Consider the following 24357-nt stretch of genomic DNA (forward strand, 5'->3'; position numbering starts at 1 on the left):
TCTGCCGGCCGGAGGTTCGTAACCGATTAGGCAGGCCAATTGCCTAAATCGTTCAGCCCTCTTCTTGGCCAGCCTAGTATTTACCCTTTCCAGTGTGTCGAAAAGGAACTACTCGACGGGGGATTCAACGATATATACTGCACAGTAAGTTCAACAGTCGACTTACCCTGTATATTCCATCGTCGAGTTGCTCGGTCGAAGCTTAGGTATTTACTGCGGTTTCTTCTAGGGTATCAAAGAGTCCTTACGACTCGGAGAACGAAAAAGAAACGAAACATTGAGAACGGAGTGTTTCAGGGGAAGGGGAACGTAAGTAAAAGGAGACGTAAGTAGGTGGAGAAGAAAGATACCACTGCTGCTACACAAAAGACAAAACGTCCTACGAATCCGAGAGAAGGGAACAGGTAATCGCAAAGAGAAGGCGAGGACTGTGGGGACCATGAGAATGGATAAGTGTGAAGGAAGGAAGTAAAGAGAGGGGCGGAAGGGAGATTCCTCATGAAAGTGAGAAATATGGGCAGACTAACTATGGTAAACGAATGTGGTAGGACTTGTCCAGAGAGTGAAAAAACTAAGCGGGTATGAACTAAGGAGAGTGCGTGTCGTACAATACATAATTTAAATGAGAGACTGTTGGGGCTGTTGTTGCTGTTGTCCCTGGTTCGCCATAAACGATGAAAAGGGTGTCGATCCGCCGGCTTGCTGCTGTTGCTGGTTTTGCATGTGCCCGAATGGACCCCCAGTGGTAAGATTGGAAGGCAATCCGGGCACGGGCGGAACTGGTGACGATCCAAAGGCCGACAGGTCATTCCCTGCAGCCATCGAAGCGCGGAAGGGGTTAGCTGAACCCCCACCGGTCATTTGTGGCCGCAGACCAACTCCTAATGTTGAACCTCCTGTGTTTCCAGACATCAGGGATGCACCAAACGCCGACGTGGGTTTGAACGCATTCAATCCACCTGTAGGCTGAGAATTCAACGCGCCAAAGCTAGGTGTAGAGGAAGGTTGTGGCGTTGTCGAACTAGGAGAAAAGGCGCTGGGGTTGCTAGACATAGAGGTGAAAGACGACGCAGTGAATCCTGATGTTGACGTGGTAGCCGTCGTTGCCGACGAGCCCGATACCGACGATACGTTTGTTGCGCCGGTCATTTGGGACGAAACTCCAGTAGGGTTGCTCACGGGAGGCAGCGATTCCATCAAGGCTGCGCCAAACGATGATGATGGCTTGAATGGTTTCAAGCCAGCAAACCCAGTAACCTGGCTAGTTAAAGGTGACGGAGATGACGGTGCTCCAGTAGGCTGAGCAGTCAACGACCCGGTCAATCCCGGCCCCGCTGAGAACGCCGACGTCGTAGGTGAAGTGTTCTTCTGGCCAGAGAAATCCGCCGAGGGACTAGCGTTATTCTGTCCAACCTTGGTAAACGACGAAGCAATGCTGGAAATATTTGCCGAGCCCGGGTTGAGAGCACTATTGGACCAGTTGAAACCCCCGGTTGGTTTTGGTTGTTGTGGTTGCACGAGTTGTTGCTGCTGCGTGTCCGCGGGCTGTTGCTGACCGTTCGTCATACCATTCATCTGGCTGGCTTGTTTGTCCATAGCAAGATCCATCAGGGTAGGGACCTTTGGCACGGGAGGTGGGGTAGTAATAACAGGACCGAAGGGATTCTTAGTTCCTGTTTGGTGGGTCTTCACAGGTTGGGCGGTGGGGAAGGACGAATTGGTCATGGATGTCAAAGGAGTGGAAGCAGGGCGATTTGGCACGTCGACGGCGGCATTGGTCGTGGAGGACTTGAAAGCAGAGTTCGTAGCGGTAGGCGCGATGGCCGAGGTGGAAGCGGAGGTTTGTCCAAAGGCGTTGGTGTTGGTCGAGAAGGGAGCGGCTGTGTTGGGAGCGGAATTGGGGGCTGCAGGTGGCACGTTGACGAACAAGCTCTGCCCAAATGACCCAGCAGAGTTGGGTGCGCCTGTTGGCTGTTGTACGTTGCCAAACAGTTGCATGCCGGTCGTCTGCGGGAGCAACATGCTTTGACGGAAGGGATTTGATCCAGTTGCCTGGGGCTGCAAGAACCCCGTTTGCTGTGGCTGCATGAAACCAGTCTGCTGAGGTTGCTGGAGGAACCCAGTTTGTTGCTGAGGGATGAAAGTGGAGAATGGTCGAGCGGGGACTCCCGTTTGCTGTGGTTGCTGTGGTGTCAGGAAGCTACTGAAAGGGTTTGCCGGAGTGACTGTATGCTGCGGGACAAGGAAGCCAGTAGGTTGTGCCGTGATCTGAGGAACTTGTCCAAACTGCTGCCCGTTCATCATTTGTGCAAATGGATTTCCTGGAGCTTGGATCTGTGGAGGGAAGACAGGGGCTTGGGGTGAAGCAGCAAACATAGGCTGTTGTTCCTCTTCGATGGAGGCAAACAAATCTATCACATCTTGCTTGGCCTTGGAGGACTCGCCGTTGGCTTTCGATGGACCAGAAACGGAAGAACTGGATGGTTCTGTCGATTCTTTGAAAGTGACGGCTGTCCGATGCATTAGAGTATCATCTGGAAGGATGACCAAGTAACCTACATGTCGTCTTGGACTTTCCATCCTTAGGGCGCTTGCTAGCCTCATCCGAGGCCTTCTTGTTAGCCCTATATTCTAGCCTGTTTTGCTCAAAATTGGGATCATCAAGATACTCTTGAAGTGCGCCAGCAAGTGATACGGGTGCCTAGAAGATGTTCAATTGATGAAGACCCTTTGATTGAAGGAAAGTCATTCACATGCTTGAGGTTTGGAATGGGGACATTGAGGAGGTTCTGCATCTTCTTCGCGACTTCGAGATATTCCACAACCTTGCTTGTTTGAGAACAAAAATTTCGATAGATCTTCAGGGCGTCCTGGGCGTCAATATGCGACATTTCGAAGTAATGCTCTGAGAAGTTTACGTTAATATCATCCCTGTGGCAAACGAAGACCATGCCCACATACCCAAGACATTGATGACTCCTTCATTTCCGGCTTGGAACAGGATCAAAAGGTCCTTCACCAACATGCGAAGGGCTTCGATGTTCAACTCATCCAGGTCCTCGAGGTAAAACTAATTCCTGGTTAGCTAGAGTCATGTATAGGTCCAGATGAACGTACCCTGCACTCGACGAGAGCATCAATCATCCTCTGCACAATCTTTGTCTCCCGGAGTAAGCCTTTCTCCACCGTCATCGATCGCAACTTGCGCCCTGCCAACGTCTTGCTCCGAGCCAGCGAAGAGGGCCCATCATTATTCCGGGGTTTATGTTTCAGCATTTCCTCGTCTATCGACATCGAGTTCCGCATATCACGGTTGGTATCGGACTGGACTCGAATGGCATCGTGCTTGAGTTCCCGGTATGCTTTTATCCTTGAGTCGAGGTATAACGCGTAACGTTGCATATTCTCCGGCGCAGAGTAACCTAAACCAAATTACACTTAGCGACCGGATAAACAAGCAGAAGTGGTCAGGGATGGGGCGGTACCTTCCCAATTGACCGCCGAGACGTTCTTGAGACGCAGTGTGTCGGCTTGCGAGAGGTAGGAAAGGACGTTGTCTGTTGCACCATTCCGAATCATTGTGTGCAGCACCAATAACGCCTTGAACACCACCTGTCGTTACCCCGCATTAGGAACCTGAAGCCGCGAATGTAATGTGATGGGGTAAAGCAAACGTACAATGTGGTTGGGCTCGCGTATACGAGGGGCGAGCGCCTTGCAGACGTCTGAGACTGCACCATCGTCTGACCAAGTAGCAGCAATAATGGGATCAATATACTGTCGAACAATCGCCGTTAGCCGCCTATTCCAACTGGATTGGAGCTAGGGTTTTTGGAAATCGCAAACCTTGGCCTTTGGGGGAGCTGCTTTTGGCTTGCATGCCAGCTTGACGATCTTGTCGAAGCTGGACATGGTTTAAGGGAACTTTGAGGAATATTTGACCTGTTCGATGGTCTGTCGGAGGACTTTGGAATGGCCTGAGGATTCGTCCAAGCTCTGAGAAACGCGGTCCTCTACCCCCTTCCTGTCATCACCTATTCAAACTCCGATGCCGGTCATGTGCACTTCGGCTCAGCTGCTCCTTGCGTCCCAACTACCATCTCACTTGCTCCTTTTCTCTCTCTGGTATTATCTAAAGGCGATTTAGGCTACTGGTACTGCCCTAAGACGACCACCAACGCCACCCCGAAGCTCTGACATGCTTTCCTGCCGCCAAGGATTCTGAACTAGGGACGTCATAGACCTGGAGCGCGATGTACAACTTCTCTGTCCAAAAGATATCTGCCCGGTTCTCACAGCTCTATCGAGAACGGCCAACAAGAACAAAGATCCTCTATGGCGTTTTGGCTTTCTTCATTTGCCTTGGACTCTACAAGTCGATCCCGGACGGCGCGGGGTCAGCCCTTTTTGGATTCTCTGGGGCGGATGCGTACATTCCCGCTAGTGTTTGGCGCTATCGCGCAGAACGCGTCAAACAGGCCGTTCAACATGCGTATCGTGGCTATGAACTGTATGCGATGCCGAAGGATGAACTACGGCCTTTGACAAATGAGGGAATGAACTAGTCGGTTTCGTTTCTCTCTCTCGAGTTGCGAGTTAATGACCCAAGGCTTCAGTTACAACGGATGGGCTGTCACGGCCTTTGACTCTCTCGACACACTATGGTTACTTGGCCTGAAAGAAGAGTACGACCGGGCTCTTGAAGTAGTCCAGAAGGTGGACTTCCAAGTCCCAATCAATCCGGTTAGTGGTATTCAAGGAATGTTTAGGCAATGTTCTGATGGTCATGTTCCAAGAGAGGGCTGGTCCCATTTTTCGAAACTATTATTCGATATATGGGCGGACTACTATCGGCATATGCGCTGTCCAAAGATCCCATACTCTTGAAACGAGCAGAGGACTTGGCAGATGCGTTGGATCCCATCTTTTCCACTCCGAGCGGTCTGCCCGCCTTTGCAGTTAATCCACTCAGGTAGGTGACACACCCTGGAATTGGAACATCGGCTCTAACGCCAATCACAGCAACTGGACTGATGGAAATTCGACCGGCGTTTTGGCCGAAATAGCAAGCTGGCAGTTGGAGTATACCTACCTTGCTCATGCATCTGGGAAAAAGAAGTATCTAGACCATGTATGTCGTTGATTGATCTCCCATTCAGCCGCCTTACGAGTTACTTGAAAGGTTCAAAATCTAAACAATATCCTCTATCAAGCCAACCTCAACGCATCCAACGGTATGCTCCCTGTGGGCTGGGATTTGAAAACAGGGGCACCAGAAACTCGAGAAGGTACTTGGATGATCTCCTTATCGACGCCGGGTAACTGAACGGTCGCAGTGAAGGTGTCGGTTGGAGCACAGGCGGACAGTGCCCACGAATATCTGTTGAAGCAGTACCTTCTCACAGCCCAAACCGACAAGATTAACCTGGAACTCTGTGAGTGCGTCCGCCAGTATCCACTCCACTGCTGATTGAATTTTCCCCAGACTTGCACACTACTAGCCATATCTTGACCAACCTCCTTTATCTATCACCTAAGCGCCAGCTGCTATACGTGACGGACACGGCGTCTTCAAGACTACAGACGCCCCTTGCGAGTCACACCTTCGAACATCTATCATGCTTCCTCCCTGGGCTTTTAGCATTGGGAGCCCATACGCTACCACTTGACAACCTCAGAAAGCTTGGAATCGATATCTCGACATTGGGCACGGAGGCTCGCTTCGGAAATGCAAGTCAGCTACATAACAAGGTCGCCAACTTCAATCTCAAAAAGCTGCATCTTTGGGCCGCTGAGGGACTGGCGCAGACTTGTTGGTTGACCTACGCGGATCAACCGACAGGACTCGGTCCGGACGAGATGTTGATGCAGTCTTTCGCTCCGGGGGCGTATATGTGGAACGAAGAAGCAAATGCATGGACGAAAGCACCTCCAGGAGACAACACCTACCTCTGGATCGATGCCATGGAAAAGTGGAAGGAAACGGGGTCAAAAGGGCCTATTCCCGGTCTCTCGAATCCTAAGCCAGTCCTTGGGAGGGAATCTGGGCGGGATTACTACATTCGCAGAGCGAATTACTTGCTCCGGCCAGAGGTGCGCCCCCTGATTCGTGTATGGCTTCGACAGTGACGTTCTGATATCTTTTCCGTAGACTGTGGAGTCGTTTTACATTCTCTGGAAAGTTACCGGTGACGTCAAGTGGCGGACGCGCGGGTGGGCCGTCTTCGAGGCGCTGGAACGGGAAACGAAGACGGAAACCGGATACGTGACACTGAAGAATGTCGCGTGGTCGCCACCTCTTCAAGGGAACAGTATGCCTAGCTTCTTCTTGGCTGAGACGTGAGTGCATTGTCCACGCTTTATCACATCTTGTCTTCTGAACATATGTTTTAGATTGAAGTACCTGTATCTGTTGTTCTCTGAGGAGGATCCTCTACCCCTGGACAAATGGGTGTTCAATACGGAAGCTCACCCTCTACCTATTTTCCAATGGACAGATGACGAACGTGTTAGATTTAATATTACCTCGTATTAGATACCTGTAGAAGATGTAGAGACCACCGTTGGACCACTGTATGTATGATTTTTGATGGTGGGAGAGACGGAAAACTGGCGGACCGGTGGGAAAAGCGTGTCATCTGAGGAGGACTTCTTTGTGTGACGGTCAAGTGCATCTGAAATTGATGTTGGGCAGTTTGGCCAGATCCGTTGCAAGATGGGCAGGCCCAAGTGCTCCATTTCCCCGCCAGACTAGTCTCTCCTCTTCTCCACGAACTCTTCCCCCTTTTCCCCGTTCCCGTGCAATCTATCTCGTCCCAAGGCGCTCAATGACAACGACGACGGGCAAACCCCCCTTGAAACAGGGAGAGTTCGTAGGGGCTTTGGACTGCGGCACAACGTAGGAGAAATTCCTATTGCTGATAAGATGGTTCAAGTCTGACACGTCGAATTAGGTCTATCCGGTTCATCGTCTTCAACAAACACGCGGACATCATTGCCCAGCACCAAGAGGAGTTTCCTCAATATTACCCTCAGCCTGGGTGAGTGCCGGCCATGTTTGGAGAAACTACAGTCGTTATAACCCGACTCTCAGATGGCATGAACACGACGCAAATGAAATCCAGCAGACTTCGGATCTATGTATTGAGGAGGCGGTGAAGAAGCTCGAAGAGACTGGGTGGTCCAAAGATAGCATCAAAGTTATCGGTGCGTTCCCCCTACCACTACATTGACTGTGTCCTAACCATAACCGCGACTTCTAGGTATAACTAACCAACGAGAGACCGCCGTTGCATGGAGCCGACGAACAGGCAAACCTCTCTGCAAAGCTATTGTGTGGACGGACTCGCGTACGAAGGGAACTGTCGCGCACCACATGAACAAGCTACAAACTGTCGGCATTCAGACTTCCCCCGGTGTGTTCAGGAAGGGCCAAGACGGTGTTGACGCATTGAGGGAGATGTGAGTCCTGCCTGGGGTTTCTACCCTCGTTTCTGGAGTATCATGAGACTGACGTCAAGATCCCCTCCTTGTGTGTCTATAGCACCGGATTACCGCTCTCGACGTACTTTTCGGCCATTAAGGTCAGATGGATGATAGACCATCTTCCGGAAGTGCAGAAAGCACATGAAGAGGATGATTTGGCGTTCGGCACGGTCGAGTCTTGGGTGGCCTATGTGAGTTCTGAGCTTCCATTGCATGGCGTCCATGTCACAAGAACTATTTCGCTCACCCGTACACGGCGTAGAACCTCCTCGGCGGACTGGAAAAGAACATCCACATCAGCGAAGTGACCAACGCCTCGCGAACTCTCCTTCTCAACACTTCTACTCTGAAATGGGAACCCTCCCTCCTTGAGTTCTTTGGACTTCGCCCTTCAATTTTACCCAGGCTTGTGTCCACTTCCGAAGTGTACGGAAATGTTGCGTATGGTCCGCTCAAGGGTGTGCCCATTGGAGGGTTGGTGGGTGACCAGCAGGGTGCCTTGATTGGGAACAAGTGTCTCACCCAGGGTGAGGCCAAGTGCACGTACGGAACGGGAGCGTTCTTGTTGTTCTGCACCGGCGATTCCATTGTGCAGAGCAACCATGGCTTGTTGAGTACCGTTGCGTACCAGGCTGGGCCCGAGGCGAAGCCCGTTTACGCTTTAGAAGGATCAAGTATGCGGTTTCAGTCATTCCCGTTCATTCCAGTGCTCATTGTGGTCTATAGTCGCCGTCGCTGGAAGCGCCATCAAGTGGCTGCGCGACTCAATGTCGCTCGTCTCGTCTGCAAGCGAGGTCAACACCCTTGCTGCTCGAGAGCCAGATACCGGAGGCGTGTACTTTGTTACAGCCTTCTCTGGTCTGCTGGCTCCTTATTGGGACCCGGGTGCAGGTGGCATGCTCATTGGTAAGTCACCCAAACTTCGGTCTCTCTCCCGAAACCCGCTAATGTTCGTGTTTAGGCATCTCGCAATACACAAACCCCTCGCACATCGCGCGCGCCACGTTAGAAGCGAACGCGTTCCAGACCAGGGCTATCATCGAAAGTATGAAACTCGACTCTGGCACTGATCTGAAGAACATGAAGGTCGATGGAGGGATGACGAACGGCGACCTTGCCATGGAGGTTTTGGCTGATATCGGAGGATTCACTGTCGTCAGACCTCAGATGCGAGAGTGAGTATGCTCCCAACGCAAGTCAAGCTTTTTATTAACCTGCCTCTGCTCTCGCAGGTCAACGGCTCTCGGTGCAGCTATTTGCGCTGGTTCCGCCATGAAGCTCTTCGGATGGGATCTGTCCAAACCCGAGACCCTGAATGGTGTCAATGACCGCGCTAATACAGTTTTTGAACCCTGGTTGGACGATGCTACTCGGGCTAAGAAGTGGCATGGATGGCAGCGGGCTGTTGAGCGATCTAGAGGATGGGACGAGGGTACAGAAGAGAAATGATCTTAAGGACTGTTGTCGCCGTCGCTGTCGACGTTATACCTTGCTTTACTGTTTTCAATATCTCCACTTAGCGTTACGGACTTTCAGGAATAATCATTGGTTGCTTTGCTCTCGAAAGTGATCCTCCCTGCTACATCCCGTAGTGGACATAGGGGACCCATGCGAGTAGGCCCTCTTCCTTGTCTCCGACTATCCTCCTCAGTTCTCTGACGGCACCATCCAAGGCCCAAGCTGGGCCTGACTGGCCTTGTCCACCCTTTACGCCCTGATTTAACAGACGCTCGTAGAATCCGACGGCGACATCCTTCCCGTATGCATCCTTGATACTCCACATCGTCGCCACAACGCTTCTGTATCCAATCACCAGCATCCCCGCAGCGATATGCACCACCTCATCCGACAACTTCTCGTCCCCTGTCCCAGTCTGACATGCCGAAAGAAACGCCAAATCCCATTCCGTCTGCGTATCTCTCTGTTTCATGATATCGATCAGTTCGAGGCGCCTGTCGTGTAGGTGTAGACCACTTCGGAGTGAATCAATGTCCTGAACTGCATGGCATGCAAAATGGACCCATGAATGGGATTTGAGTTCGTCTGCGACGCGGGAGACCGTAGCTTCTGATCCTTCGAGAAGGGTAGCCGGCGCGATGCCGGAGAATAGTGTTTGGATTGAGCGTGTTTCTTCTGTTGTTCCTGGGATTGGAGGCAGATGGGGAGTTGCGGGTTGGCTGATTAGGAGGAGGTTATGTGGGGCCGGGAATGCAATCCTGCTGCTGTGGGATTTGCGGAGCGAGGTAAGGAGCGTGCTGATCGTAGGCGTGTAGGATGAGACTGCTAGGTCTTGTGCGCTAGAACCCCCCTGTGTATAGATACCAGCAGCATGAAGTGGAAGGAAAAGGAGTGGTCCGGTTGGGCACCACCAGACCCTCAGACGTTCTCCGGGATTTTCAGGCAGCTAAAAGACAGATATGTAAGTTCATGTTTTGGCAATTGGCGCCCATTCTCACCTTCTCGCCGTAGATACCGCGAACAACGCCATTTACGACTTTCAACCAAAGCTCTTCCAGTATCTTCTTCAACGCATCGCCTTTACGCGCGCGTCGCGGTGCGAAACCGCGGGTCTCGTCATCTTCCTCTCCATCGGGTTGCGGGTTCACTTCTCGAAGGCGTAAACCCCCTCTCATCAAAATCGCTCGTACATCGTCTTTCATAGCCACCGCTCTCTTCAGCGTCAGCTTTTCCAATGGAATGTGGAGGGGTACCGACAATCCTTTCCTCAGGATGAGAGCGTCGCATCGATCTTCGTGCATGACAAATGTTACGATTGCGCTGTCCTCAGGAACCTTGGACAATTGGTCTGAAATCCGTGGTGGTTGCAGGAAGTCTGAGAAACCTGGTCGAGCCCGTATTTCCGCGAGGATCGTTTGGAATTCCTTGGCGAGTTTGACGTGGGAGTGGACTTCATCTTGAGCGGCGACGAAATGTACTCGTTCGTCTGTGGCATCCACTTCGTTTGGCGATGCTTCCTCTTCTTGACGGGACCCAGACTCTTCCAATGCCCGCGCGACTTTCGAAAACCTTTCTGCTAGATCTGGATCGTGTGCGCGGAGGTCGTCCACAGGTGTTCTGAGTTGGTTTATTTGATTCCAAACCAAGCATCGACCTTGCTCGAGCCACTCGACCGCCGTACCAAATTGTCCTTGATCCATTGCAGTTGCTGCAGCAGTCATTGTCAGATCGGCAATGTTCACCAAGGTTTCATGGCGTTTCTGGACTGTGTCTTCCAGCCCTGCGACTTGGGAGAGGAGTTCGACGAGGACTTTGAAGGCTTCCAAGGACTGGGGAGGGTCATGATGGCGACATAAGAGACCCCATTCTTTTGCTGCGCGGAGACGTGTACCTGGACGGCCGATGGGGTATGTGGCTGCCTCGCGGAACAGTGAGATGGCCTTTGTGATGTCGCATTTATCCTTAGCGTGTTTGAAGCGGCTTTCTAGTGCAACTGCTAGCAACTGTAGTCGCGGGGGACGGCCGGCATGCTGCAGTGGAGTCAAGTCCACGGCTTGCTGAATGTAGCCAATAGCGGCATCAATATCGGCGAGGTTCTTGGTCACCTCGAAGCGTCTCCAGTAGGTTTCACCGAGGCTACGAAGATGCGATGCCTTCACCCTTTCCTCGTCTCCAGTATTCTCCAGCGCCTTTGTCTGGAACTCTAAGGCCTTTTCAATATCCGTCGCCTCACCTGTCTTGGAAAAGCGTAGGCGGTAGGCGTTTCCCAAGCTGTTCCACCATTGATGTAACTTGGGGTTGCTTTTACGCGAGAGGTGGATTGCTCTGTGTAAAGTATTGATGCCTTCGTCTATGTCTGAGATCATACCAGTCCTGAGAAAGCGTCCTTGGTAGAAAATACCAAGGTTGCTCAACCATAGTGGGACGCGTTCGTAATGTTCACTGGTCGAGTTGATAGCTCTGCGCGTGTTCAAGATGGCGCGGTTAATATCTGCGAGATCTCCCTTACGGTGGAACCGCGTGTCAAAGGAGATTCCCAGAGCTACTGACCGGTTACCAAAGTCGGAGTGGCTTGAGCTGGTAAGTCGTACGGCGCGTTGCTGATTGACGATTGCGTTTTCGAGATCAACGAGGTCACCTGTAAAGGCGAAACGATGTCGATAGGCAATACCCAGACGACTAAGACGCTCCGGGAGGGCGATGTCTTCAACCTCGGTCCGCGAGACAGCTGTGTTCAAGAGGGAGAGGGCAGTGTCCAAATCGGCGGTGTCTCCAAACAATGTGAACCGAGTGGTGTACGCCGTGCCTGCAGCCTGAGCATATGTCGCGTAGGCGAGCTCAGAATGGTCTGTGCCCTCCATGGCTAATTGGTATGCTTCGATGGCACGGGTGACATTATCGAAGTCCCCGAAATCTTCGAATCGATGCGTGAAGTAGGTGCCATAGAGGTGCAGATACGCGTGTCCTGCTTCGGCGAGCTGTGCAAGATGTTTGGGAAATAGGGCAGGTGTCTGAGCAGCATCCTTCATCATTTGTTCGATTTCGACCGGTGTGTAAATCGCAGAGTCCTCAATCTGGCTCAGGTGGTCTACAACTGATGGTGAACCACAGTCTTCGGTGGAAGCAGAGGTCTTACTGATTGCAAATGTCAGCTTCAAAGCCAGGCCCTTCTTGCATGTTACAAAGTCTCTCTCGTCTTCTGTGTCTGTGTGCAAGGTTAAGTTGGGGCTGGGACGTGGAACAGCGAAACGACAGAAGCTTACAGCTGTCTGACATTGCCCAGAATTGACGAATATCATGCCTTCCCAGTGTTAACTTCCCGATTTCATCACCATGCCTAGATCGAGCAGTTAAAACAAGATGATCGACTTTCGGTGTCCTGCAGTCGGTTGGTTGGCTGTCCTGGCTGGCTGTTGAGGGAGAATACTCACAACGGAATGTAGCCAGACCAACTGAGCGCGCTTCTCGAGTCCCTCATGAAAATGACAGTCTGTTCCTCTTCCAGGCCAGCTATCGTGACCGAAACATCGTCGAGATCAATACCCTCGTGGAGGTTATGCTCAATCTCAAATTCTGCGAGGTGATCCGGAGTTACAGGCTGTTTGCAGCTCCAAAATGAATCCACGTACCATCCAAAATGACCTTGGCCGGCATTATGAACTTGGTGGAAAAATGATAGGTGTTCTGTCGAGTTTAACACAAAGCTTTTCGCTCACCGAATGTACACAAGAGAGTTACTGCTTTTGAAAGGCTGAAACGTTGTCACCGGAGTGCCCGGGATCCTGTTGCAATCGATCACATCCTTCCTTGAAATCATTCATGGGTTTGTGGTATGGCTGTGGGCTCTCTCCAAGCAAGTTCCTTGGTGTTTCCTGGCATTTGAATGAGTGGACGAAACGTTTACAGTTCGGCGCAACTTCGACGAGGTTCGACGCTCGCGTTCAACCCGCGATGGGGACGGAGCTCGCCGCGATATCGTTGATCGCCGATTACGGCATCTCGGTCACAGCCAGGGGTCTGCATTCTTGCTTGCGCCGTGCCTTGACCACTCTTCTGACATAACGCCTCAGGATGCGCCTCTTCGACCCGCACTGCGCCTGAATCTAGTAAGGCTAATCAAAAACCTTCGACTACATCGGGCTTTTCTCGTTCTCTGAGACACCCAGGACGTTGCTTGCGGTGAACAAAAACCAGCAGGTTCCATTCCGCCGCACAACCTTCCTCGTGATGTCGACAAGGGCAGTGACCAGCGTACTCGAACCGTCGATTGAATTGAATGGATGGTGAGTCGTGACTGGCAGAGGCGCGGTCGTTAAGCGCCTTCCAAGCCACATGTCCTGCCTGCTGTGAAGTTGTATCACACTCCGAAGCGTGCTCCTTGTCATCCTTTGGTCTATTTCCGGTAATCCGTTCGGCACTCCTTGCTTCCATCTTTACTTCTTGCTCAGAACTTGTTGGCGTGTGATGATACAAATCTAAGCGCCGTGACAAGTGACTTTCCACGGTGGGTTTTAAACAAGTAGATCCGTGAGCAATTCACTCCAAACCACTCGTCCTAGTGTTCAAGATGGGCAGCCCATACAGTACGTCCGTATATATCCCTCACTCGAATGGCAGTGCTGAATTCATGTATAGGCGATTCGAAAATCGAGGCCATCGAGAAGGACGACACAGGAAGGCCGTGGGACGTAGGAAGAGCCATGATTGAGGATGCCAAAGACAACATGGCTACGGAATCCCTTGAGACTGCGATAAGCCTTTTGCGCCAGGTCATGCGAAATGAGGACGATGGCACGTCGCGGGCAATTGCTGAACGTGGTCTTGTCAAGGCCCTCCTCACTCGGTTCGCTCATCGTGGATGGTTTGACGACATGTACGAATGCGACCAACTTCTGGACAAGTGTGAACAGGAGCAAATTGAACTTCTCGTGAGTGGCTTCCCAAGTCCCCTGGCGGTACAGTCCTGACATTGTTACGAGAAGCAGCCGAGGCGAGTGGGTGACAAGGCTGCACTCGAGGTCTACCCAGACTCCATCCATCAAGCGCTCGACCTCATCGCAAGCTGTCGCCGCTCCATCGACACAGAGAAGCTAGAAACCGCGATTCAAGCTTCCCAGGATGCTCTGTCTTCACCCTCCCCCGAAGTATCCGACTTCCAGCGCGCTGACTTGGTGCTCCGAGTTGGGAATGCACTTGTGCTGACCTATCTGGCAAGTGGGAGTGCCGGGAGTTTGGACCGTGCAGCAGGATGTTTTCAGGAAGCTCGGGGCCTCTGTAACAACAAAGATCCGCTGAAGTTGAACGCTCTTCTTGGCCTTCAACTCGTCGGAATGATCAAGTTCACCGAGTGTGAGCAACAAAGGAAAGCCGAGGGACTTGATGAAAAGACTCACTTCAGACGAGCTGTAGCAGCCGAAGATGGCAAAGGCCTAGACGCGTTCATTCTAGGATCCCGACTGATCCACGGCCCGCAGCTTGAAACAGGCATATCGTTACTTCGACTCTCCCTTGAGCTTCGACCACCGCTGCACCCCCTTCGCCACCACTCGCTCAACAATCTCGGAGACGCACTTACAATCCGGTTTAAATACACCGGAAACATCGAGGACCTCAACGAATCAATTGCCCTCAGTCAAGAAGCCCTCAGTCTCACGCCCCCACCTCACCCAGGCCGGCCAACGACTCTCATCGGCCTAGCCAACGGCTTTCTCACTCGGTTTATGCGGGCGGGGGACATCCACAACCTCGAAGCATCTATCTCACATTATCGTGAGGCACTATCATTGCAGCCTGAAGGTCATCCGGGGCGAATTCTCTCACTCAAAAACCTAGGAACCTCTCTCTCTATCTTGTTCAGGCACCAAGGTGGCGTCGAAATCCTGGAAGAATGCATCGCGTACCGCCGAGAGACACTCGCCTTGCGACCCGAAGGCCATCCCGCACGTCCAGATGCGCTCGATGACTTGTCAGTTTCCCTTGCCCTTCGCTTTCAGCTCACGGGGAACTTCCAGGACTTGGATAACAGCATCTCGTATGGCCAAGAGGCTTTCTTGCACAGGCCTAGGGGCCATCCACATCGTTCCTCATCGCTCACGAATCTCGCAAACTCCGTCCTCCTTCGATACCAGAGCAAAAGCAGCTTCGAAGACCTTGAAAAATGTATCGGATACCACCGAGAAAGCCTTCTACTCAGTCCGAAAGGCCATCCCGATCGCTCGTTGTCGCTCAGCAACCTCGCTGAATCCCTTCGGATTCGGTTTATGGAAAGAGGCCAAATCGAAGACCTTGAGGAGTGTGTCCGGTGCAACCAAGAAGCGCTCGCTCTAAGGCCCAGCGGCCACCCAAAGCGACCTTCGTCGCTTGACAGCCTAGGGACCTCTCTCCTTGAACGATTCCGGCATAAGGGAGACCACGACGACCTGGAGAAATCCATCCTATATGGACAGGAAGCACTCACTCTGAAACCGAAGGGGCACGTGGATCGCTTTTCACCGCTCAGCAATCTTGCCTCCGCTCTCGCCACTCGCTTCCAACACAAGGGAAACCGCACCGACTTGGAGGAATCCATCACTTACGAACAGGAAGCACTGGCGTCAATGCCCACGGGTCATCCACGCCGTTACGAAGTCTTGCACAACCTTGCAAACTCTATCTCCACTAGGTTTGAACACGAGGGTATATTCAATGATTTGGATGATGTCGTTCGCTACCGGCGAGAAGCGCTCGAGTCGTTGAGCGCTTCTAGGCATACCGCTCGCTCACAACTCCTCGACAGCCTCGCAAGCTCTCTCTCCATCCGTTTCAAACACAGCGGGAACTCCAGCGATCTCGAAGAGTCCATCGTATATCACCGAGCCGCACTGTCTTTGAGGCCCACGGGACACCCGGAACGCTCGTCATCTCTCAGCAACCTTGCTGTGTCCCTGTCAAACCGCTTCCAACACAAAGGCGACTTCCAGGATCTGGAAGAATGTGTTACCTGTCACAGGGAAGCACTCGCGTTACGGTCGGAGGGTCATTCGGAATATTCCGAATCCCTCAACTGTCTTGCCAACGCTCTCTCCCTTCGTTTCGAATACACTCGAGACATAAGAGACATCGAAGAAAGCATTAGGTATTTCAGAGAGGCTTCGGGCTTCTATCCCGACAAACACCCTTTCCATCCAGCCTGCGTCAACAATCTTGCAAATGCTCTGACAACCCGTTTCAAGAACAAACAGGACGTTGGCGATTTGGAAGAGAGCATTACATCGCTGCGCACGGTGCTGAAATCGATTGGTGACATTCACCCCTTCCGCCCCTTGCTGTTGTCCACCCTTGGGCTTGCTGCTCGTCAACGTTTCGACGTTCTCCACAACGTGGACGATCTCCAAGAGGCTATCTCTAGCAACGAGCAAGCTCTTTCAGCAATACCAGACAATCATCCTAACCACATGATATTGACTCACAACTTGGCCGGCGCCATGCTGCGAAAATATGAAACAACGAAAGCAACGGACGATTTGGACAGAGTCTTCAACCTCTTTGAAACCGCCTCCCGGTCCAAAACAGGTCCATTGCTCGCTCAATTAAAGAACGCGATAGGGTGTGCGACATGCGGTCGACAGTTCCATCGCCCAAACACAGCATTCCAGGCCTACCGACATGCTATGTCCCTCTTTCCTCTACTCGCCTCTCTTGACATGACCCTCCAGCAGCGCCAGAGCGTCCTTCTTCATACGAGGGGACTCGTTCGAGATGCTGCACAATATGCTATCGAGCAAGAAGTCCCTGAACTCGCAGTCACGTTTCTTTCGAGTGGGCGGTCCGTTTTCTGGTCTCAGGCCCTGCAAACCCGGGTGACCTTTGATCGACTTGAAGGAAGCCATCCCTTGTTCGCATCAGAATTGCGCTCAGTTACTCGACGGCTGGAGGCCGCGACCCATCAGCTTTTACAAGATGTTGGAGGCTTCGAAAAGGCGACCGTGTCATTTTCCAGCAGTTTACCACATACCCTAGCGGAGGAAAGGGATAAACTCCTCAGGAAGATTCGGGAGATACCTGAGTTTCGGGATTTCCTACTGCCACCTACCTTCGACTCCCTCAAACTTGCTTCCAAGAACGGGCCTCTCGTATTTTTAAACGAGAGTCGATATGGATGCCATGCTCTAATTTTGCAACGCAGCGGTGCTCTGCACTCCCTCGCGTTGTCTGTGGACGCCAAACAAGTGGTTGCCTGGAGGAATGCTATCGATCGACTGGCAGGAGGGCATGTCATCCCCGCAGAGTCTTTGAAGGCCGTCGAAGGATCCACGGAGCGCGCTCTCCTCGGTCGAAGTAGCAGGCGAACAAGTGACGATGATTTCCGGATTCTCCTGCAGGTATTGTGGACTAAGGTTGTCCAGCCAGTGGTTCAAGCGTTGGACCTGAAAAAGGTGAGAAGCTCATTTTACGCGGGGGACTCGATTATCTCACCTTGTTGCATAGGTAGATTCGCCGAGTGAAAGAATTTGGTGGTGTCCCGCGGGGCTCTTCGCCTTCCTTCCCATCCATGGTTCTGGACTATACTCCAAGCAAAATCATGCACTCGACTGTCTATTCCACTATGCCATCTCGTCCTACTGCTCATCTCCTCAAGATCTGCTCTCTCCTCCACCAGCGCCCATCTCCGACTTTCAAATGCTTGCGATCATTGAGCCTGAAATCTTGGGCCCAGGGGTCAGCAGTCTGCCATCAACGCTCGTGGAACTGGAGAAGATAAAGTCACGGATTCCGAAAATGGAACAACTGGTAACTCGCGTCAGCTCCAAGGACGAGGCAACGACGCCAGACACCGTCCTTGGCGACATTGCAAAATCTTCGATCGTACACTTCGGATGTCACGGAACTCAGAATCCAGGAAATCCGCTCGAGAGTCGTCTACTCCTGAAAGGCGGGGAAATCATGATGTCGACTATCATTAACAAGTGCCAGAGCTCGACGGCAGCTCTTGCATACCTCAGCGCCTGCGAGACTGCTATGGGAGATGATGCACGGCCAGATGAATCGCTCTCTCTGGCTGCCACGATGATGTTTGCGGGCTTTAGAAGTGTTGTTGGGACGATGTGGTGAGTCTTATAAGGTTCTTTGCAACTTTATCCTGTACCGCGGAACTGAAGGTTGGGTTTTTACCCTTTCGAAACACAGGGCTATCCATGATGAGGATGGACCAATAGTGGCTGACGTCTTCTACAGTCACCTTTTCCGTCATGGTGCGGGGTCACCGCCTAATGTAACCGATGCAGCATATGGGTTGCATCTTGCTACGCGGGAACTGCGGGACCAGGGTGTATCATTCCATCGATGGGTTCCATTCGTTCACTTTGGCCTTTGATCCAATTCGTACTCTATTAATTCCAGTCCTTGTATATACAGTCCGATTAGGTGTGTGAAGTCAGAAAATATGCAAGCCTCCTTCCATCAGTTGCAAAGCTTTGCAACGTCAAGGTTCGATAACGGAATCTCGGATGCTTTTGGCCTTTCGGTGATAGCCGTCTGAAAACGAATTGACATCATCTGGCATGCCGGAAACTGCGCAACCGCTGTGAGCGCCTCATGACACAATGCTAGCATCTCGATTCCGCGTCTCCTCGTTGTACCTGCGAAATACCCGGCCAATATCCTCAACGAGGGGCCTCAATGACTTTCACTTCGATACCCACCATTTCGTCCAGCGGCTGGAACGCGAGGGACTGAACCGTGCCCAGGCAGAAGGTATCATGTCTGCCATGGCTGAAGTCATTGACGAGAGTATTCGGAACATGACGGCCAACATGGTCACCAAGGCAGAGCAGGAGAAGGTGCGTTTGAGTCTTATGCGCGCCTCGAGAAGGAATACTAAGGTGTCTACAGCATCAATACACGCAACAAGTCGATTTCGCGCAGATGAAGTCCGAGCTCCAACTTATGGAGAAGAACGACATCGCCATGATCAAAGCGGAAAACGACCGTCTTGCTGCTGATATTGAGAAGCTGAAGCAGAGGTTGCGGGAGGAGATCATGCGGACTCAGGCTGGTGTTCGGCTGGATTTGAACTTGGAGAAAGGCCGGATGCGGGAGGAGAGCAGCGGTCAGGAGTTGAAAATCAAGGAGGTGGACACGAGGATTGAGCAAGAGATTGCTGGGCTGCGGACGTCGATACAGTCTTCCAAGGTGCGTTTGGAAAGCATGCTAATGGCGAACCTTTTCTCAATGAATTGTAGGCTGTCACCCTGCAATACCTCGTCGGTTTCGGTGAGTTCGTTGACCTGGATCCCCGACTTGTGCTCATCTCTGTTCAGTTACTGGTGGTGCTGCTCTCCTCATGGCATATCTTCGGTTCCGGTCATAATCTTCTACTTCTCGGTCATCATTTCACACTCATTTGCACGATACGTACGCCCTAATAATCGTCCCATTAAGATCCAAGCATGCATAACCACATCATCTGTACACTTAATCCCATTTACCCTCCTTCTTGATCTCCTTCAACGCTCTGGAAACCAAGCCGGCCATTCGGTATGCCGAGTCAATTGCCATGACCAATGGAATGAGAAGGTAAGGGAGATAGGATGCGAGCAGTGTGAGTCTTTGACCTGAAGATACCGTTGAGCCGAGGACGGTCGCAACGCCGGTGGGAGGTGTGGTGAGGACGAGGACAATGCAGGGAAGAGTCGTCGTTGCTGTTGAGGCGCCATAGATTGCCATGAGCGGGTAGAGGACGTGCAACTTGCGGTTGTGGTAGAGGTGATAGGCAGCGTAGAAGAAGGTCGGAAGCTGGAAGAACCTGTGGAATGTGGGTCAGGGCACTCGTCTTCATGAAACGGGTAAGCGACGTACATTTCCAGGTACGTGAAAGACAAAAGCCATTGCATCGAGCGCCTCGTCACCTCTCCGAACGTTCCGGCCACACCTCCAATGATTGGGTCATTCGTCATTGACACGTAGAATGCGCCGAGAGCGCGCAGTGAGGAGTCTTCTGGTAGCAGCCATGTTGGATAGACGGCTTGCAGGTCGAGGATCAACGTGAACGGGATGTGTGACACGAAGAAGAGAAAGTACACTAGGTCCATAGGACGCTGCGAGAGTGGTGTTCCCGGCGCCATGTAGTGGCGTTTCTGGACTTTGTGCCCGTTCGCTGACGCCGAGGAGCTCTTCTCGTTGTATATCATCGTCCCAGTTCTGGCAGAGTAGCGTTTGTCGTAACGTGTCGAACGATATTTGAGCGCCGTTGCCAAGCGATTTTTCTCGTCTCGGAGTGATTAGAGTTTGTTGACTTGTTGTTGATCAAGGACTTGACGGTATCTTATCTACTCTTTTCATTTTCCCAAAACATAATGGCGACTCCAGAGACTCGCCCATGGCCGTTTACCCGAGTGTTCTACAGTCCAGAGAAGACTGTTGTTGTTTCTGGGCCACACGTATTGGTTTTTGACTCCAAGTGAGTGCTCCCGGTTGTTTTTTCCACCTGCAGTGGTCAATTGACTTGGCTCGTATGTTAGGTCTGGGGAACTCCAACGCTCGACGGCACGACTGGGCGAAAGGGATCAGGAGGATATCTCAAAAGCTGGGCCTATCCAATGTGTTGCTGTCGATCCCGCATTCAAATACGTCGCGACGGTTGGAGACGACAAACTCCTCAAAATTTGGGAACTTGAAGGTGGAGATGATGTTGGAGGATTGAAGCTGTTCAATTCCAGGTGAGGAGCCTCTGGTCTCTTGCTAGTCCAGTTGTAGGATTTACCCTTCCGAAGAGAACTCCCCAAAAAGCCTACCGGCCTCTTATTCACAAAAGACTCGCAAACGATCCTGACCTCAGACAAGTTCGGAGACGTCTTCAGGTAAGACTCGATAATTCCACCATCTAGGACTCATACAAACCATCTCTAGTTATCCCCTCGTATACGTCCCATACACAGACGCTGAAATTGCTCAACAAAAAGCCGACGAGGCGAAGGATCCCTATGCTTCACATACCAACCCTTCGAACGGCACCCTCGTCCTCGGCCATGCCTCCCCTCTCAACGCGATGCTCCTCACACACTCGGCAGACTTTGAAGAGAAGTACATTATAACGGCCGATAGGGACGAACATATTCGGGTAAGCTGGTACCCTCAAGGATACAATGTTGAGATGTACTGCCTGGGTCATAGAAAGTGAGTGGATGCTCCAGATGCCCGTGGTCGTTCTTTGTTGAATGGTTTGCCCAGATTCGTATCCGCGTTGCATATCCCTCAATCAGATCCCACAGTCCTGGTTTCGGGTGGAGGGGACCCAGTGTTGAAGGTGTGGGATTGGATGAGTGGGAAGCAGAAGGGCAATGTGGAGGTTGCTGAGGTTGTCGAACCGTACATCGTTGTGAAAAAGGCGAGATGGGGTGATGATGGTGAGAATGATGGTGAGGAGGGAGGTGAGACGAAGAGGAGGGGGAAGAAGAAGAAAGGGAAGGGAAAGAACAAGGGCAAAGGGAAGGCGGAAGAGGAAGCTGGTGGGGCAGGGGGTGAAGAAGGGGAATCTATGGCTGTTGATGGGACTGCGGGAGGTTCTGGTGCAACCTCCGAACCTGCTGCAGGTTCTGAACCTCAAAAAGTTTTGGCAATTAGAAGGATATCGAGTGCTGTGGATGCAGATGGAAAAGTGCATTATATCTTCAGTGCTATCGGGTATGTCTTTGCAATCCCGAAAGAATCACGGCTAACCGGATTTGACATAGTGCAACCGCCGTGTTTTCCTTCCCATCCCCGGAGCCATCCCCTGAAAATGACCCTATGCTTACAACAACCATTTCTCATTTCGACTTTGGAAAGCCGGTCATTGATTTCCTAGCCGTTCCCTCCATCGCTGGTGACCCTGCACTCGTGTTTGTGGTGTTGGACCCCTCGTGGACCGGGAATCATGGAGATGGCTCTTCTTCGGAAAGAACAGATCGTGTTCGCCTCCTGGCCGTATCATCCTCAGGTGTATGTACCATCACACGAGGCTCTCCGACTCTCATCATGCTGATGATTCAATATAGCTAATCCAGCCACCAGCTGAAGCGCTGGCACGTTGCGAACCTCTGCTGAAAGCCTTGAACGACTCGGCCTCAGATATCCCAGCGTCAGAGAAGGATCTCAAGGCTTTCGATTTGTATTCCGAGCTCGTGTCGTTGCCGAAGTACGTCGCAAGAGGACCCGAGGTCGCGTTCTCTACGAAGGCTGCGGGAGAAGATAGCGGAGCTGCGACCCCGACTGCAGCCGATGGAGGGTTGACGAAGAGGGAACTGGGAAGATTGAAGCGGATCACGCGGGTGGAGGAGACCAAGGCGAAGGTGTTGGGAGGAGGACAGTCTGAAGCAGGAGCTGCAACGCCGCAGGATGATGCTGAAGGCCAGCCTCAATTGAAAAGGTCAAAGTCCGAGTCGAGTGAAGCATCATGAGATGTCGGATTGAAGGTGGACTCGATCCCTCTATTTGTATTTCTTAAAATGAAGACGCGCTGAGCAGATGGCGGTGGTGAGAAAGGAAGTTCGACGTACGATTGGGGAGGATGGATGTAGTTAGAATCGGTGAGAAGTCGAAGGTCGACGAGTCTATGACCCCGCTTCGCGTAGATAAGGGCGAGATCACTGGTCACCGCAGGATCCAAGAGGATTAATGACCGAGCATCGAGCGTTATGAAGTCTCTGAGGGTATTGCAAGAATGCAGACCTCCATGCAGGGCCCGGGTGTAAAAATAACAAGCTAGACCCAGCTGATAAGTGGAGGCCTTCCAGTTGGTCGATCAGGATCCAGCCTTGACATATCAATCACGAAGGCAATGCATTTTGAAAGGGCTTGCTCTGTCTGGGAAGCAGAAGCATCGCGCCTGGACAAAGAGGTTTCGAGAATCTCCCGGTGTGAATGCATGTTGGAGAGAATAATTGGACCATTTTTTCCCCTTGTCGCTGTCCACACCCAAAAATACCACGTACCGTAACGTTGCTTGAGGAATACACTTTCAGAAATGAATTCATAAGCTTGGCCGACAGCTCGGGTTGGCTAGGGTTAGATGCATTGCTTGACTGCAACAACGGTAGATCCGGCTCATCCAACGGTCAGCCGAAAGTCATAATCGTCGTACGTCGGCGAGATATAATGGATTGGGAAATATATAGAGCCCTGAAAGCGGTGTATCTGACGTTGGAGAAACGGTTACAGTTGGGATGATGAATGCCAATTGACAAGAGTTCACGCGCGACAAGAAGTATTCTTTATTTAGTACTTTTACATCGACCACCATCTCCTACATCGCCCTTGCTCGCCGACGTCGCCGACGACGAGCACGATGGAGAAGCCAAACGGCCCTCGTCAACAACCACCAGACAAACGAAACCAGGCCTACGAATCCATCTTTGGTCGTCCAGGCGTTCACCACCACCAGGCCGACTATCCCCAAAATGCCTACCCACAATACGCCCCCTACCCTCCTTCGCAAAACCAGGCCTACCCTTATCGACAGCAATCTCATTACTCAAATGCTGATTCCCGGTCGTCGTTTGGCTCGTCCCACTCGGGTTATCAGCCCTATATGAGCCCCCCACCGCAGCTGGGACCGCCGCCCCCTCAGGGTCCTTACGTTCAGCCCTACCACCAACCTATCGTCCAGCACCCTCAATATCCAGGCTACGACCACCCTCCAGGCCCTTATCAACAACCTCCCCAACATATTCAGAGCCCGTACAACTACTCGGGCAATTTAGCTTTACCTTCAAATCCCCAATTAACTCGTGCCCGATCCCTGGTCGGCAATGGCGGACCCCACATGAACCCTCCCGTCTCTCATTTCCAGGAACCCCCAGATATGATCCAATCTTCCTCGTCGCACCCGGCGATGACCCCGGCCCAGGCCTACCAGCACCAAGTCTACGCCAATGGCGCTCGGCATCAACCGTCTCCCGCCCCACCCGCTCAACAGCAAGCGGAATGGGGTCGACCTCGTTCATCGCCCAACGAAATAAATCGTCGTCCGTCGTTAACTCACAGTTTGCATCACAACAGCGGAGGCTCGACGCGTTCTTCCGAACCACCACGCCTTGGCGTTAGTCTGGAACACGATGAGGGGCGATTGGGAATTGATTTCGGGACCAACGGGAGTGGTAACAACAGTGACCAGGGAACAGATGCAGAGAGTGAACTCCCTTACGCGAGAAGTGATCATTCAGGTATGTTGTTTTGATATTGAGGGTTTGTTCGTCTGATTCTGATAATGGGCGGGTTGACTACAGGAGGGCCAAGCAGGAACAGCTCCTTTTCACAGCATACGAGGTCGTCTTCCATGGCTGAAGGCTCAAAGTCATCTGTGCGTTATCTTACAACAACATCCGGCACGGTGCTCATATTCCTTACGTTTTCCAGCATCGACCTCTTCAAGTGGATACCTCAGCACCATATACCACT

General features: G+C 52.0%; 9 protein-coding genes across 9 annotated transcripts; 6 read left to right on the top strand and 3 right to left on the bottom strand.

Moving 5' to 3' along the window:
• Positions 1-618: 618 nt before the first annotated feature.
• On the bottom strand, positions 619-3912 carry CC1G_09004 (ENTH domain-containing protein; the record flags this gene model as incomplete). Its single annotated transcript, XM_001831423.2, has 8 exons — positions 619-2510; positions 2560-2701; positions 2754-2905; positions 2962-3070; positions 3118-3422; positions 3486-3612; positions 3679-3777; positions 3847-3912. 8 exons carry the CDS (start codon positions 3910-3912, stop codon positions 619-621), a joined length of 2892 nt encoding a protein of 963 aa, XP_001831475.2.
• A 341-nt stretch (positions 3913-4253) lies between these two features.
• Positions 4254-6535, top strand: CC1G_09005 (mannosidase; the record flags this gene model as incomplete). Its single annotated transcript, XM_001831424.2, has 9 exons — positions 4254-4564; positions 4617-4743; positions 4797-4972; positions 5023-5131; positions 5183-5288; positions 5337-5435; positions 5486-6093; positions 6152-6339; positions 6394-6535. The coding sequence occupies 9 exons, from the start codon at positions 4254-4256 to the stop codon at positions 6533-6535; spliced, it is 1866 nt and encodes a 621-aa protein (XP_001831476.2).
• Positions 6536-6757: 222 nt separating this feature from the next.
• CC1G_09006 (glycerol kinase) lies at positions 6758-8934 on the top strand (the record flags this gene model as incomplete). The annotated part of the gene is made up of 9 exons (XM_001831425.2): positions 6758-6898; positions 6954-7040; positions 7094-7206; positions 7263-7461; positions 7544-7676; positions 7748-8159; positions 8212-8391; positions 8447-8660; positions 8718-8934. Exons 1-9 carry the CDS (start codon positions 6828-6830, stop codon positions 8932-8934), a joined length of 1626 nt encoding a protein of 541 aa, XP_001831477.2. The 5' UTR covers positions 6758-6827.
• Positions 8935-9064: 130 nt separating this feature from the next.
• Positions 9065-12597, bottom strand: CC1G_09007 (hypothetical protein; the record flags this gene model as incomplete). Its single annotated transcript, XM_001831426.1, has 5 exons — positions 9065-9889; positions 9942-12148; positions 12207-12280; positions 12375-12516; positions 12573-12597. 5 exons carry the CDS (start codon positions 12595-12597, stop codon positions 9065-9067), a joined length of 3273 nt encoding a protein of 1090 aa, XP_001831478.1.
• A 913-nt stretch (positions 12598-13510) lies between these two features.
• On the top strand, positions 13511-18295 carry CC1G_09008 (hypothetical protein; the record flags this gene model as incomplete). Its single annotated transcript, XM_001831427.2, has 5 exons — positions 13511-13526; positions 13579-13871; positions 13923-17357; positions 17410-18029; positions 18109-18295. 5 exons carry the CDS (start codon positions 13511-13513, stop codon positions 18293-18295), a joined length of 4551 nt encoding a protein of 1516 aa, XP_001831479.2.
• Positions 18296-18520: 225 nt separating this feature from the next.
• Positions 18521-19421, top strand: CC1G_09009 (mitochondrial protein). The gene is made up of 4 exons (XM_001831428.2): positions 18521-18761; positions 18814-19113; positions 19164-19194; positions 19242-19421. Exons 1-4 carry the CDS (start codon positions 18525-18527, stop codon positions 19289-19291), a joined length of 618 nt encoding a protein of 205 aa, XP_001831480.1. The 5' UTR covers positions 18521-18524; the 3' UTR covers positions 19292-19421.
• Positions 19422-19427: 6 nt separating this feature from the next.
• On the bottom strand, positions 19428-20045 carry CC1G_09010 (hypothetical protein; the record flags this gene model as incomplete). The annotated part of the gene is made up of 1 exon (XM_001831429.2): positions 19428-20045. One exon carries the CDS (start codon positions 20043-20045, stop codon positions 19428-19430), a length of 618 nt encoding a protein of 205 aa, XP_001831481.2.
• Positions 20046-20276: 231 nt separating this feature from the next.
• CC1G_09011 (tRNA (guanine-N7-)-methyltransferase subunit Trm82) lies at positions 20277-22358 on the top strand (the record flags this gene model as incomplete). Its single annotated transcript, XM_001831430.1, has 7 exons — positions 20277-20380; positions 20442-20639; positions 20694-20780; positions 20830-21096; positions 21151-21603; positions 21654-21900; positions 21957-22358. 7 exons carry the CDS (start codon positions 20277-20279, stop codon positions 22356-22358), a joined length of 1758 nt encoding a protein of 585 aa, XP_001831482.1.
• Positions 22359-23245: 887 nt separating this feature from the next.
• Positions 23246-24243, top strand: CC1G_14846 (hypothetical protein; the record flags this gene model as incomplete). Its single annotated transcript, XM_002910823.1, has 2 exons — positions 23246-24122; positions 24218-24243. The coding sequence occupies 2 exons, from the start codon at positions 23246-23248 to the stop codon at positions 24241-24243; spliced, it is 903 nt and encodes a 300-aa protein (XP_002910869.1).
• Between the last annotated feature and the right edge of the window lie 114 nt (positions 24244-24357).

The sequence above is a fragment of the Coprinopsis cinerea genome, assembly GCF_000182895.1.
Source record: "Coprinopsis cinerea okayama7#130 chromosome 7 map unlocalized cont3.7, whole genome shotgun sequence".
Taxonomy (NCBI): Eukaryota; Fungi; Basidiomycota; class Agaricomycetes; order Agaricales; family Psathyrellaceae; genus Coprinopsis; species Coprinopsis cinerea.

What these genes read in the sequence shown, in the direction of transcription:
- CC1G_09009 (XM_001831428.2), top strand. Translation starts at nt 18,525, where the DNA reads ATGCTAGCATCTCGATTCCGCGTCTCCTCGTTGTACCTGCGAAATACC. An exon ending in CCAAGGCAGAGCAGGAGAAG is followed by an intron (nt 18,762 to 18,813) that starts GTGCGTTTGAGT and finishes AGGTGTCTACAG; the next exon opens with CATCAATACACGCAACAAGT. An exon ending in GCAATACCTCGTCGGTTTCG is followed by an intron (nt 19,195 to 19,241) that starts GTGAGTTCGTTG and finishes ATCTCTGTTCAG; the next exon opens with TTACTGGTGGTGCTGCTCTC.